Here is a 16,090-nt window from a genome sequence, read left to right as displayed (position 1 = left end):
ACCCTGCTAGATGAATGACCCCTCACCCTTCACTACTCCACAACTAATGGTGCCTTCAGCCATCACAGCCAAATACCCTTCAAACACAATTAGCCCACAGCTAATCATCCCTCAGCTAAAATGAACTCTCACTACCAAATGACCTTCAACAATAACCCCCTGCATAAAACAGCATTTAAGCACAGTGACTAATTACCCCTAAGCCCAAAATAACCGACCCAGCCAAATACATATGAAAAAACAACGACTATCATTGTCATTCTAAATGCCATCTACTATAGTTACCCCTATATCTAAAATACCATCTACTATAGTTACCCCTATATCTAAATACCATCCACTATAGTTACCCCTATATCTAAATAACTACTCAGCCTTAACTACCCCAAATATATGTTTCCCCTCAACAATATCCCTGGTCCAGTCAGCAGGCTGTCACAACTGATGGTTCTTTGTTGACCTTTGGGAAGTGTGATGATCTTGACAAAATATTCATATTTGGTTATAACATGCCTTTCAATCATGAATGAAGTGTTCACAAAAATAGCATCTTCACTATTTACTATTTACCTCCATCTCATCATCCTGTCTGGCCTTTTTAAAAAGTCCCCGATAGACGCGTCGAGGATGCGTCGGGGGGGGGGGGGGGGGGGGGGGGGTGGAGGAAGACAAATTCAGAGCGCGAGATTAGCGGAGGAGTGGATGGAAGGAGAGCAGTACGGGTGCTGGGATTGATGGATGGAGGGGGGAGACGGAGGGAGCGGCGGCCGGACGGACGGGTGAACGAGACAAACCAAGACAGATGGGGCAGGAGGGTGGGTGTGAACGGGGAGACAGCAGGGTGACGGCTGAATGCAGCACAGTGATTAGCCATAATTGGGCTGATAAATAGGCGTGCGGGCAGAGGGAGCTGCTGCAGGCTTCGCAGCCCAGCCGGCCCCGGGGGAGTGGAGGGGCGGAACCGAATAGCCCAAATGCCTGACATGCTTCCAGCTCAGACGGCTGCCGTAATGGGAAATAGCGCGTTTCACGTCACCTGAATGTGACATGGGTGTGCGTGGGAAATATGCTCATACATAACAAGGGTGACTCTCCGGCTGTTGGAATGAGAGGGATCCTGAGGTCAATCGCTTTGAGGGAATTATCTTACCATGAACCTAGTCACCCGCCTGCAGCTTCTCGGGCTGCAATGAATCTGATAATTGCAAGGCAGCTCGCAAGGCATGTGTTTGCTGGAGCTGTTTGCATCACACACGTCAAAAGTTCGATTTGAGAAGCCTTAATGTTTGTTCGAAATGAAACAATAATGCTGGTTTTATGCTGTGTGCATGTGTGCTTGTTTCGCTGGGTTGTGCCAGACTGCCGTAATGCTTTGAATGAAGAGTTTTCCATTCTGCTGAGGGTGGTTCCTGTGTTTCATCTCCTCAGTTACCAATGCGTTCCAGTTCGCTGGCATCATTCACTGGATTAGCCTGGTGTTCCTCGCACTCTTCTTCACTGAGGTGTGTGTCTGGCTGGTTGTCTAATATTTCTTCACCGAGGTATGTATGTGCGTGTGTGCGCACGCCCAACACTGTAATGGCAGAAGACCAGGGGGCTTCGGCCTTCTACGTCAGCAACTCCTGAACACTGTGCCTCCTCCAGTTACCTGCATGAACTCCTGTTGTTGTGGAGTCTATGAATATATCACATTGTCAATGTTGATTTATGGGCAGCATTTTGTAAAAAGATGAAAGAAAGCTAGATTTAAGGTTGGAATTAGGTTTTGGTGAGGTATTCAGGTTCCTGGGATTCATAGACGTTTACGAGCAGTGGGGGTATCAACACTATCGCTACTGCAGCTCCAAATCCTTTAGGTTCTGAATTACGAAATGTCTGCTTTTCCTCTGCAAACTCATTCTTTAGCTCTGCCGCGTGGACTTGGCCAGAAGACCCTCCCTGTCTCTCATCCTTATGAATCTCCTTCTGTATTTTATACACACATTCTGCTTTAAATCAAGGGCTCTGCAGCCCAGCACCTCGATAACAGAGACACAAATGTGCTGACCTGTCACAAAATTTTATCCTGACATTTTTCCCAGTGAATCTGTTTCTCTTCCACTTTCTGTGACTTTCTGTGAATCCTTCCCTAGTTTGCTCTTCCTCCTGTTTCTCCTTGTCTCTCTGTCTCTCTGTCTCTCTCTCTCTCTCTCTCTCTCTCTCTCTCTCTCTCTCAGACTGTCTTCAGGATTGTGGTACTGGGGATATGGGATTACATAGAGAACAAAGTTGAGGTAAGCTCTCCAGGGGTCTTTTAGGACAGGAGGAAAGGAGAGAGAGATAGAGAGAAAGAGAGGAGAGGAAGAGCGAGGGGGAGAGAGAGAGAGAGAGAGCGAGGGGGAGAGAGAGAGAGAGAGAGAGTACACCTTGAAAGGAGACGAGAGGCAGTAGGTTCCTTGCTACAGTGTCGTGCTCTCAGGGTCGTAGCTGTGGGCTGGTAGGAGAAGCTCTCTCCTGACTGCTCTGCTCTGTACTGGCGCGCTCCTCTTGAGTCACATGACCAGTAATGTACAGCTAACAACTGCATAAACATATAGTGAAAAAGTACAGCATTCAAGCACTCAGTGTTTGGTTACCTGAACGAGCATTATGAAATTAAATAGATTTTCTTTTCTTTTTTTAACTTTCTATAAAAATCTATGGTCTGTGATGCATGATTCCATTTTAGTGACTGATTGGAGTGAATTTGATAATGTCTTGCATCAGCAGCCTCAGGACATATTGCTCCTTATCCCTGTTGAATTCTTCCCTTCTGTTTGATGAGGCCAAGACTGCAGGTGTGTTTGACGAGGCCGGGACTGCAGGTGTGTTTGTGTATTGGCTGCAGGTGTTCGACGGCGCTGTGATCGTGCTCTCGCTGGCCCCGATGGTGGCCTCCACCGTGGCCAACGGCCCCAGCAGCCCCTGGGACGCCATCAGTCTCATCATCACCCTCCGCATCTGGAGGGTCAAGAGAATCATCGATGGTGACTTGTTTTACTCCTCGTTTGGGTATTTACACAAGTCGGACCCTTGAAATGCTGTTAGTGTTTTGTGACGGGTGAAAGTGTTGGGTGATTTAAACTAGATCTCCTGATGTGCGCGTTAATAAAAAGGAATTGTTCGCCTTTCGTAAATAGGCAAAGAGGATGGTTGCCGTAGTGACAGGTAGTCATTATAAGTCTATTTGCTCTTCGATCGGTGAGGGCTTCTCGGCTTGGCCGGCATCCCTCACATTAAAATTCATGCTGACCTGCTGCAGGTGTTGAATGGACTATAATGACGCCTATACTGGTTAAGCAGATCTGCTAATGCATGCGTATGCATGGTGGGTGGCCCCGCCCCATGCCCCGCCCCCTCCCCTCTGCCCAATCTGTGTCTCAGAATAATCAGGAAGCTTAACAGTGTTGGCAGACGTGCACTTTCATCAGAATGGAAGGAGCTATCAGGATAATAGACGGTTGTGTCACAACCCTTTATTGTAGTGTCCCGCCAAACATGCAGGTGACTACACTGCATGTGTAGGTTGTGGTGAAACTCAGGTACATATTTGTTTGACACAACTTTATTTCTTGCACAAGGTACCTTCTGACAACTTCTATTTTTACTTTGTCAGGCACCCAATCATCAATGTAGTTGTCTGGTATGAATTCCAGCTTGCTATAAAAGTGACAAAAACTATTTGATAAAAATAAAAAACAACAACAACAAATACACAAGCTTATCATATAATCAGAATCAACAGGCGTGTCTCTTGTGTGCCAGGAAGCACATAGACACTTTCTGCTGACTGTTCGTTTGTATTCATCCCCTTGACCTGGCCTCTCAATCAGTATTCTGTATAGTGTGTGCTTTACCAACACGGATTTCATTTACTTATTTATCTAACTTCACGCAGACGGTGAGTTTATCAGTGAGGAGATATTCAAGCCGGCTTCTTCTGCATTCCCGTAAATCCTGACGTGGTGACGTGAGAGTCCATATCCATCAGCGCCGTGTGTTCACTCCGCCCTCTAAACACATCCTCTCTCGCTCGCTTTCATAGGTCTGACTTATTGGATCTGTTAGAGTGTGCAGTCAGCAGAAAAGGTGTGAGAAACTCTCTAATGGTCTCTCCAGCCTTTCAGTAACTCACAGACTGTGTGTTTTCAAGTACCAACATCCACACACATGGATGTGTTTTATCATTGAGTTGATTAAAAAAAAAGATTTTTAAACATCTTTCCACTTTGTGCTTTCGCGCTCTTAAAGATGTTGATGTAAAAGCACTGTGATGGGGAGCAGTAAGAGAGGCGTGGAGTTGACCTGAGTGCTCCCGTCTGAACGCTCTGCCTCCTGCACTGGCCTCAGCGTTACGCCCCCCTGTGGCTGCTGCAAGCACTGCAAGTGTCTGGGCCCCAACATTTGGACTGTGACCTCTAGCGCGTTTTTGCTAACAGACAGCAGCAGTGATGTGGAGTCAGTGAGTTAAAGGCTTCGTAGCAGACCACAGCTGACCCTCTGGGTCGGGATCGTTAACTTGTGCTTCCGTTACAGAACATCTGTGGAAAAAAACCTGAGGTTGATGTAGCCGGGCCTGTTCTGTTCTGTTTCCATGGCCATGCTGGGAAGTGAAAATTTTAACCTGGTGGCACTAAAATCACATAAAAAAAAACAAGATTGTTCTGGAGAGATTAGGCACTGACCTACAAGGGCATCACGGAGTGACCTACAGCAGATTCAGGAACCTGATATCCTGTAGGTCAAAACTCTTAAAAACTCATTTTTATGCACACATACCATAATATGTAAATAATGTCTGTGATTACAAGCACATTCAGTCAGTTTATGAAATGTGAAACATCACTTGTCAAAATGTTCATAAAGGCAAAAGCAAACAAGCTCAGTCATCACGACGATAAATATGAAAAAGCACGCTTAAAAACTCGTACTGTACTTTCATGCCTTACACCTGCCGACCTTTATTGTTTACTTTCGTCGCAGTAATAAACGTGAATGGAAGGGAAGGGCAGATCTGGCTGCGGCTGCATTAGAAGGCCGGAGCGAATGCAGCAGGGAGAACTGTAGGAACCGCGGGGAGCCTCACGCGGGGAGCCTCACGGCCGAGCAGGCCCGGCCTAATTGAGATATGAAATTAGAAGCGGCAGTCCAGCAGAGACTGGCACGAACTCTAATAGAAACTTTCCGTCCGCCCGCAGAGCGCTGAGACGGCGCGCGAGACTGCCCACAGGTAGACTGGCGTAGTGTTAGCGCCCGCTAGCTGGGAGGAAATGGCTCCTCGTTAAGTGACGTGGCCCCGCGGTGTCAGTCGTGTGGCGCTCCACTCTACCTGCCCGGTTCTCTTCTCTCACTTCCTGTCGAAGCGAATCAGTGTTTCTGATATTAGTGGACTATTAATATACTGTAAGATACTGCAATGGCGGGGACATCGAATTACCCCAGAGTTCATACACACTACCAGGAAAATGTTTGGACTCTCATAGTTTATTACTTTTTAATGTATTCTACATTTTAAACAGTGAAGGTATCAAAATGTACATTTTTACATTTTATGGCATTTTGGCAGACGCCCTTATCCAGAGCGACTTACATTTTTATCTCATTTTTATACAAGTGAGCAATTGAGGGTTAGGGGCTTTGCTCAGGGGCACTTCAGTCATGGCCTCAGGTCTGGGAATCGAACCCACGACCCTCCAGTCACAAGACCAGTTCCCTACCACCAGCCCATGATAATGAAATAACACATTTTAAATCATAATAGATGGTTTAATAGATGGCTGTAAAGTTCTTCAGAGCCACCCATCCCTGGACAGTGTGGTTGATGCTCTGGATAGTCTTGGTGTTCTTAACCATCTTCATGAAGCAGCACCTGTGATGCCCCATGAACATGAGGCAGTGTTCATGATGACCTGAACACATTCTCATGATGACCTGAACACATTCTCATGATGACCTGAACACATTTCCATGTGTGCTGAGCACTTGTAGTGTATAAATCATTTGAGGAGGCAATTAAAATTTTAAATGTCATTACTATATATATTTTTTATATACTGTACATTATTTTGGAGATAAAATCTTATATAGGCTGTGTCCAAGAGTGGTAATGTACCGACAGGGTCTGTTTGGGCCTCACACACTGATTATGGCCAGATGAAATCATGTCAGTTCTTCTCGTTTAATGCTGCTACCCCCTTGTGGTTCATCTTAAACCTGCTAAAGTGAGAGAGTGAGTGAAGGAGTGAGTGAATAACTGAATAATTAAGTAATCGAGCTATAAACCAAATTAGTGAGGTGCCTCATATAAAAAAGTGCCGTCTAGAGTGGATGAAGCCTTGTGTTTAAGACAAGCGCGTGGTGTGTGATTTGCTCATTAGTGCTGTACGTCAGAAGCGTATAACAGTAGTGTGTGGTGTGTGGTGTCTGCGTGTGGCTGTAGCGTATGTACTGCAGATGAAGGTGGAGATGGAACTGGAGCTCCAACAGTATGAGAAGACTAAAGCGGTGCAGGAGGAGCAGCTAGAGAGACTCACTCAGATCTGCCAGGAGCAGGCGGTAAATAACACTCTCACTCCTACAACCTCACACTCCTCAATCCTACAACCTCACTCCTCACTCCTACAACCTCTCACTCCTACAACCTCACACTCCTCACTCCTACAACCTCTCACTCCTACAACCTCACACTCCTCACTCCTACAACCTCTCACTCCTCACTCCTACAACCTCTCACTCCTACAACCTCACACTCCTACAACCTCACACTCCTCACTCCTACAACCTCACACTCCTACAACCTCACACTCCTCACTCCTACAACCTCACACTCCTACAACCTCACACTCCTCACTCCTACAACCTCACACTCACACTCCTACAACCTCATACTCATCACTCCTCCCCTCACACTCCTCACTCCTACAACCTCACACTCACACTCCTACAACCTCACACTCCTCACTCCTACAACCTCCCCCTCACACTCCTCACTCCTACAACCTCCCCTCACACTCCTCACTCCTCCCCCTCACACTCCTCACTCCTACAACCTCACACTCCGCACTCCTACAACCTCCCCCTCACACTCCTCACTCCTCCCCCTCTCACTCCTCACTCCTACAACCTCCTCCTCACACTCCTCACTCCTACAACCTCCCCCTCACACTCCTCACTCCTACAACCTCCCCTCACACTCCTCCACCTCACACTCCTCACTCCTACAACCTCACACTCCTCACTCCTACAACCTCCCCCTCACACTCCTCACTCCTACAACCTCCTCCTCACACTCCTCACTCCTACAACCTCCCCCTCACACTCCTCACTCCTACAACCTCCCCTCACACTCCTCACTCCTACAACCTCACACTCCTCACTCCTACAACCTCACACTCCTCACTCCTACAACCTCCCCCTCACACTCCTCACTCCTACAACCTCACACTCCTCACTCCTACAACCTCACACTCCTCACTCCTACAACCTCCCCCTCACACTCCTCACTCCTACAACCCCCTCACACTCCTCACGCCTACAACCTCCCCTCACACTCCTCCACCTCACGTTCCTCACTCCTACAACCCCCCTCACACCTCTCCTTACACTCCCTCTGCACACACAGGTACACTCACTCAGGCCTGGGGGCCCTGGCCAAATGGCCACACCATTGTCAAGTCATTCATGAACTGGGTTACCACATGAAAAACCCTAGAACCATTACTATGAAACAGAACCATTACTATGAACCAGAACCATTACTATGAACCAGAATCATTACTATGAACCAGAATCATTACTATGAACTAGAACCATTACTATGAACTAGAACCATTATTATGAACCAGGACTATATGAACTAGAACCATTACTATGAACTAGAACCATTACTATGAACCAGAACCATTACTATGAACCAGAACCATTACTATGAACCAGAATCATTACTATGAACCAGAATCATTACTATGAACTAGAACCATTACTGTGAACCAGAATCATTACTATGAACTAGAACCATTACTATGAACCAGAATCATTACTATGAACCAGAATCATTACTATGAACTAGAACCATTACTGTGAACCAGAACCATTACTATGAACTAGAACCATTACTATGAACTAGAACCATTACTATGAACCAGAACCATTACTGTGAACTAGAACCATTACTATGAACTAGAACCATTACTATGAACCAGAATCATTACTATGAACCAGGACCATTACTATGAACTAGAACCATTACTATGAACTAGAACCATTATTATGAACCAGGACCATATGAACTAGAATCATTACTATGAACCAGAACCATTACTATGAACTAGAACCATTACTATGAACCAGAACCATTACTATGAACTAGAACCATTACTATGAACTAGAAACATTATTATGAACCAGGACCATATGAACTAGAACCATTACTATGAACTAGAACCATTACTATGAACTAGAACCATTACTATGAACCAGAACCATTACTATGAACTAGAACCATTACTATGAACCAGAACCATTACTATGAACTAGAACCATTACTATGAACCAGAACCATTACTATGAACTAGAACCATTACTATGAACCAGAACTATTACTATGAACTAGAACCATTACTATGAACCAGAACCATTACTATGAACCAGAACCATTACTATGAACTAGAACCATTACTATGAACCAGAATCATTACTATGAACCAGAACCATTACTATGAACTAGAACCATTACTATGAACCAGAATCATTACTATGAACCAGGACCATTACTATGAACTAGAACCATTACTATGAACTAGAACCATTATTATGAACCAGGACCATATGAACTAGAATCATTACTATGAACCAGAACCATTACTATGAACTAGAACCATTACTATGAACCAGAACCATTACTATGAACTAGAACCATTACTATGAACCAGAACCATTACTATGAACTAGAACCATTACTATGAACTAGAACCATTATTATGAACCATTACTATGAACTAGAACCATTACTATGAACTAGAACCATTACTATGAACCAGAACCATTACTATGAACTAGAACCATTACTATGAACTAGAACCATTACTATGAACCAGAACCATTACTATGAACTAGAACCATTACTATGAACTAGAACCATTATTATGAACCAGGACCATATGAACTAGAACCATTACTATGAACCAGAACCATTACTATGAACTAGAACCATTACTATGAACCAGAACCATTACTATGAACTAGAACCATTACTATGAACTAGAACCATTATTATGAACCAGGACCATATGAACCAGAACCATTACTATGAACCAGAACCATTACTATGAACTAGAACCATTACTATGAACCAGAACCATTACTATGAACTAGAACCATTACTATGAACCAGAATCATTACTATGAACCAGGACCATATGAACTAGAATCATTACTATGAACCAGAACCATTACTATGAACTAGAACCATTACTATGCATGTAAGATTTTATTGTGAGTAGTTATAAAAAAGTTATAGAAGTTAATATAGAAATGTAAGCATATGTACATGGGGTCTCCAAGACTGAGATTGAGAACCTCTGCTCTACATCATTAACACCAAATGTGAGATATGTTCTTGTACCAACAGAGGGCAGCAGTGGCACACATAAACAAAGCACATTACTGCTGACTACTAGGAAGGGTTCATTTGTATTTAGTGGGTTTTTTTTAGTGGGCAACACATTGACTTAGTATAGAAAATGATATATATAATATATGTAATATATGACATTGTTTAAAAGTGACTTATTTATGTCAAATTGATGTACAACAATCTAGAAGAACTATATACGCCAAATTATGAAAATTACATTTACATAATTTGGCGTATATAGTTCTTCTAGATTGTGTCTGTTGTGTTTGCCTGAACTGTAATTTAAAAATGCAATAGAATTAATTCAAGACAGTGGAAGATGCTGATTTATCTAAAATATGTCCCTGGCTTCTTCACGCGCTCCCGTTAGAGAAGAGCTGAAGGCACATGTCCTTCACGCTCGTGAAGGTACCAGCCTTGTGCATTATGGGAGTGTTTGTTATTCCCTTGGGGATGTTTACCTGACCTTTGGCCTGTCAATATCTTCATCTAGATCCGGGACAAATGTAATTACACAATTAATCTGTAGCAGAACGTGGTGTTTCATGGAGCAAATTAGCGTGAAAACCCACCTGGGTTTCAGGCTCCATTACACCTGCTGCAGACGGGGCCTTCACTGCTGCAGGTGAGACGAGGAGGAGACGTCTCACGTCTCACGTCCCGCTGACCCTCCCGTCTCCCATGTGTCTCTGGGCAGTTCGAGATCAGGCAGCTCCGGGCCCACCTGGCCCAGCAGGACCTGGACCTGGTGGCCGAGCGGGAGGCTGCGATGCAGATCCACCATGCGTGGGGCAAACAGGGAGGCAGCTTCCAGGAGGTGGACGGTCTCCGGCCCGCCTGCACCAACCCCACGGCCCGTGCCAAGGCCCGAGAGTCAGGCGGCCCAGCAGGTATGTAGGCCTGCAACCAGGAGGGTCTGGAGGCTACAGCCTGTCCTCACTCAGTAGCACCATGGCATTATGGGATAGAATAGTATGACATCAAGCGTAACAGTGCAATCCTGAATAGTCTTACACATCCACCTGCACATGTCCTATATATACAGTGTGTGTGTGTGTGTGTGTGTGTGTGTGTGTATGTGCATATGTGTGCGCATGTGTGTGTGTGTGTGTGTGTATGTATGTGTATATATGTGTGCGTGTGTGTGTGTGTGTATGTATGTGTGTGTTTGTGTGTGTCTGTGTATATGTGTGTGTGTGTATATATGTGTGTGTGTGCGTGCGTGTGTTTGTGTGTGTTTACATGTGTGTGTGTGTGTGTATATGTGTGTGTGTGTACATATATATGTGTGTGTGTGTGTATATATATGTGTGTGTGTGTACATATATATGTGTGTGTGTATATATATGTGTGTGTGTGTACATATGTGTGTGTGTGTGTGTATATGTGTGTGTACATGTATATGTGTGTGTGTGTATGTATATGTGTGTGTGTGTGTGTGTGTGTGTGTGTGTGTGTTCTGCTCTTTGTGTCTCACTGGGATCTACAGCCTTCCACAGCTGACAGGCTGCACACGCTCTGTGCTCTGTGCATTGGGCCGTGTTTCTCCTAACAGAGTCTTCAGCTACGGCACAAACATCTGTTCCTTTCACCTAAAAATGACACAATGGGCTCGCAGCAAACCACACTCCAGCCCTCCGAGGATTGTGGGAGTGGGAAACCCGCCTGTGGCTTCTACTCCTCAGATCAGCGTCTGGACAGAAAGGGCTGTCAAAGCGGTCCCTGACCTCGGGGGAAGGCTCGTAGTGAGAGAGCACACCCAGCCTGGGGGCATGTCTTTCACAGACCGGTTTATATTCACAGCGAGAGCAACGCGCCGTCCAAAAGACCCGATTCTGATGTCAGGCAGGCAGTGGTTCCCAGTGACATCATCAATTTTGGGAGTATGGGTTCTACTTTTTCAGGCCCGACTGTGTTATGGCACTGCTGTGGTATTTATTGCCTCGCCTCTTCTCCGGGAGCTTCTCGAAGGTCTCCGCGTCTAAATCACGGCGTTAGATGTCCCCTTACTTCCACACATTTCTGGCATTCCTCAAGGAGATAGCAAAAGTAAATAAAGCAACGCGATAACATGATCAGGTTCGGACAGCACATAAAATTGGAAGTGAAGTGAACAGCGCCAGCTGTCAGGCAGTGAGGTCAGAGCTGGGAGACCAACACACGATGTTTGAGGGGCCGTAAATCACACCCCCCCCCCACCCCCCCAGTGCCTCTCTGCTCCCTGCCCATCCCCCCCCACCCCCCCGTATCTCTCACTCCTCCTCCTCCTCTCTGTCTCTCTATATCTCACTCCTCCTCCTCCTCTCTCTCTCTATATCTCCCTCCCCTCCATCTCACTCCCCTCCTCCTCTCTCACTCTGTATCTCTCACTCCCCTCCTCTCCTCCTCTCTCTCCCTCTGTATTTCTCTCTCTCCTTCCCTCTCTCCCTCTCTGTCCAGACTGAGCATAAAATAAAAGTAGACGGCTTTTAGCCATGCGTGCGCCTGGCTCTGCTCATGTGTTATTCATCCCACAGTGATTGTCTTCCTGGAGCTTTGGCCTGTTGTGACTCTCCTCCAGGGCCACTGTCATAATGAATATTTTAAACAGTAAAAAATAAATGAAAATGAAGCCCCTGTGAGTTAGGAATGCTTGCGTCTCTGGGGATGAAGGAATGGTACTTAGACAGGGCAGCTTTTCCGCTCTGCCAAGTGAATCATAAACTCTTTCACCCAGCCAGCATGTGGAGCTCAAGCCCCTGTCCTGCCCTGGCCGCACACACTTGAAGGAGAGGCCTCGTGATTGGCCCTCTGCACGAATAAGCTCGTTTTCTTCATCAGTGCAGCACTTACACACACATATAGCTCGTGATCAAGGACAATACCACTTCAAATAAACGTGCCTCAAAGTGATAATCTAGCACTGAGTAAGGTGGTGGTATGATCTGACTTTGTCATGCCGTATGAATTAAGGCTTCTTTTCTTCATTCCAGAGAACATTGTTCAAGATGACATGAACAATTACATCAGCCAGTATTACAGCGAACCAAGTAGTGGTAAGAGCCTTCCATTAGACTTATGGTAGATTTACATTAGACTTATGGTAGACAGTAGACTTATGGTAGACTTCCATTAGACTTATGGTAGACTCAGAGGCGGTCTTTGCATAGAGGCATTGCTAGGCAATTACCTTGGGCCCCTCCCACTGCAGCCCACTGTAGGGGCCCCCTGACTAGCTAACTTATTTCTCGCATATTAATGTTGATGGGCCCCCTAGCTAAATTCGCCTTGAGCCCCCAAATTGCTAAGTCCACCACTGGGTAGACTTATGGTAGACTTCCATTAGACTTATGGTAGACTTACATTAGACTTATGATAGACTAATGTAGACTTACATTAGACCTATGGTAGACTTACATTAGACTTACATTACTTATGGTAGACTTACGGTAGACTTACATTAGACTTATGGTAGACTTATGTAGACTTATGGTAGACTTACATTAGACTTATGATAGACTAATGTAGACTTACATTAGACTTATGGTAGACTTCCGTTAGACTTATGGTAGACTTGCATTAGACTTATGGTAGACGTACATTAGATTATGGGAGACTAATGGTAGACTTACATTAGACTTATGGTAGATTTATGGTAGACTTGTATTAGACTTATGATAGACTTACATAAGACTTATGGTAGACTTATGGTAGACTTGCATTAGACTTATGGTAGATTTATGGTAGACTTGTATTAGACTTATGGTAGACTTACATTAGACTTATGGTAGACTTATGTAGACTTATGGTAGACTTGCATTAGACCAGGGGTCACCAACGTGGTGCCCGCGGGGCACCATGTCGCCCGCGAGGACGTTATGAGTCGCCCGCGGGCTTGTTTTAAAAACAGCTCACTATATTGTCATGCATCAAAGGTGGACTAATGTAGACTTACATTAGACTAATGGTAGACTTGCATTAGACTTATGGTAGACTTACATTAGACTTATGGTAGACTTGTATTAGACTTATGGTAAACTTACATTAGACTTATGGTAGACTTATGTAGACTTATGGTAGACTTGCATTAGACTTATGGTAGACTTACATTAGACTTATGGTAGACTAATGTAGACTTGCATTAGACTTATGGTAGACTTACATTAGACTTATGGTAGATTTCCGTTAGACTTATGGTAGACTTGCATTAGACTTATGGTAGACTTACATTAGATTATGGGAGACTAATGGTAGACTTACATTAGACTTATGGTAGATTTATGGTAGACTTGTATTAGACTTATGGTAGACTTACATTAGACTTATGGTAGACTTATGTAGACTTATGGTAGACTTGCATTAGACTTATGGTAGACTTACATTAGACTTATGGTGGACTAATGTAGACTTACATTAGACTAATGGTAGACTTGCATTAGACTTATGGTAGACTTACATTAGACTTATGGTAGACTTCTGTTAGACTTATGGTAGACTTATGTAGACTTATGGTAGACTTGCATTAGACTTATGGTAGACTAATGTAGACTTGCATTAGACTTATTGTAGACTTGCATTAGACTTATGGTAGACTAATGTAGACTTGCATTAGACTTATGGTAGACTTACATTAGACTTATGGTAGACTTCCGTTAGACTTATGGTAGACTTGCATTAGACTTATGGTAGACTAATGTAGACTTGCATTAGACTTATGGTAGACTTCCGTTAGACTTGTGGTAGACTTGCATTAGACTTATGGTAGACTTACATTACTTATGGTAGACTTACGATAGACTTATGGTAGACTTACATTAGACTTATGGTAGACAGTAGACTTATGGTAGACTTCCATTAGACTTATGGTAGACTCAGAGGCGGTCTTTACATAGAGGCGTGGCTAGGCAATTACCTTGGGCCCCTCCCACTGCAGCCCACTGTAGGGGCCCCCTGACTAGCTAACTTATTTCTCGCATATTAATGTTGATGGGCCCCCTAGCTAAATTCGCCTTGAGCCCCCAAATTGCTAAGTCCACCACTGGGTAGACTTATGGTAGACTTCCATTAGACTTATGGTAGACTTACATTAGACTTATGATAGACTAATGTAGACTTACATTAGACTTATGGTAGACTTCCGTTAGACTTATGGTAGACTTGCATTAGACTTATGGTAGACGTACATTAGATTATGGGAGACTAATGGTAGACTTACATTAGACTTATGGTAGATTTATGGTAGACTTGTATTAGACTTATGATAGACTTACATAAGACTTATGGTAGACTTATGGTAGACTTGCATTAGACTTATGGTAGATTTATGGTAGACTTGTATTAGACTTATGGTAGACTTACATTAGACTTATGGTAGACTTATGTAGACTTATGGTAGACTTGCATTAGACCAGGGGTCACCAACGTGGTGCCCGCGGGGCACCATGTCGCCCGCGAGGACGTTATGAGTCGCCCGCGGGCTTGTTTTAAAAACAGCTCACTATATTGTCATGCATCAAAGGTGGACTAATGTAGACTTACATTAGACTAATGGTAGACTTGCATTAGACTTATGGTAGACTTACATTAGACTTATGGTAGACTTGTATTAGACTTATGGTAAACTTACATTAGACTTATGGTAGACTTATGGTAGACTTGCATTAGACTTATGGTAGACTTACATTAGACTTATGGTAGACTAATGTAGACTTGCATTAGACTTATGGTAGACTTACATTAGACTTATGGTAGATTTCCGTTAGACTTATGGTAGACTTGCATTAGACTTATGGTAGACTTACATTAGATTATGGGAGACTAATGGTAGACTTACATTAGACTTATGGTAGATTTATGGTAGACTTGTATTAGACTTATGGTAGACTTACATTAGACTTATGGTAGACTTATGTGGACTTATGGTAGACTTGCATTAGACTTATGGTAGACTTACATTAGACTTATGGTGGACTAATGTAGACTTACATTAGACTAATGGTAGACTTGCATTAGACTTATGGTAGACTTACATTAGACTTATGGTAGACTTCTGTTAGACTTATGGTAGACTTATGTAGACTTATGGTAGACTTGCATTAGACTTATGGTAGACTAATGTAGACTTGCATTAGACTTATTGTAGACTTGCATTAGACTTATGGTAGACTAATGTAGACTTGCATTAGACTTATGGTAGACTTACATTAGACTTATGGTAGACTTCCGTTAGACTTATGGTAGACTTGCATTAGACTTATGGTAGACTAATGTAGACTTGCATTAGACTTATGGTAGACTTCCGTTAGACTTGTGGTAGACTTGCATTAGACTTATGGTAGACTTACATTACTTATGGTAGACTTACGATAGACTTATGGTAGACTTACATTAGACTTATGTAGACTTGCATTAGACTTATGGTAGACTTATGTAGACTTACATTAGACTTATGGTAGACTT

General features: G+C 43.8%; 1 protein-coding gene across 4 annotated transcripts in view; it reads left to right on the top strand.

The window, feature by feature from the left end:
• The window catches only part of tmem266 (transmembrane protein 266), a 66,636-nt gene that overhangs the window by 47,994 nt on the left and 2,552 nt on the right, over positions 1-16,090 (top strand). For 3 of the 4 annotated variants that reach the window (XM_077007435.1, XM_077007434.1, XM_077007436.1), the window contains 6 exons: positions 1,429-1,502; positions 2,217-2,273; positions 2,867-3,005; positions 6,458-6,573; positions 10,350-10,542; positions 12,625-12,687. In XM_077007435.1, the coding sequence (XP_076863550.1) occupies positions 1,429-1,502; positions 2,217-2,273; positions 2,867-3,005; positions 6,458-6,573; positions 10,350-10,542; positions 12,625-12,687 (642 nt within the window). The remainder of the gene's footprint in view (positions 1-1,428; positions 1,503-2,216; positions 2,274-2,866; positions 3,006-6,457; positions 6,574-10,349; positions 10,543-12,624; positions 12,688-16,090) is intronic. The other variant, XM_077007437.1, reaches the window with a different exon arrangement.

This window comes from Brachyhypopomus gauderio, chromosome 5, assembly GCF_052324685.1.
Source record: "Brachyhypopomus gauderio isolate BG-103 chromosome 5, BGAUD_0.2, whole genome shotgun sequence".
NCBI classification, from domain to species: Eukaryota; Metazoa; Chordata; class Actinopteri; order Gymnotiformes; family Hypopomidae; genus Brachyhypopomus; species Brachyhypopomus gauderio.
This window is presented reverse-complemented; position numbering and strand designations above follow the sequence as displayed.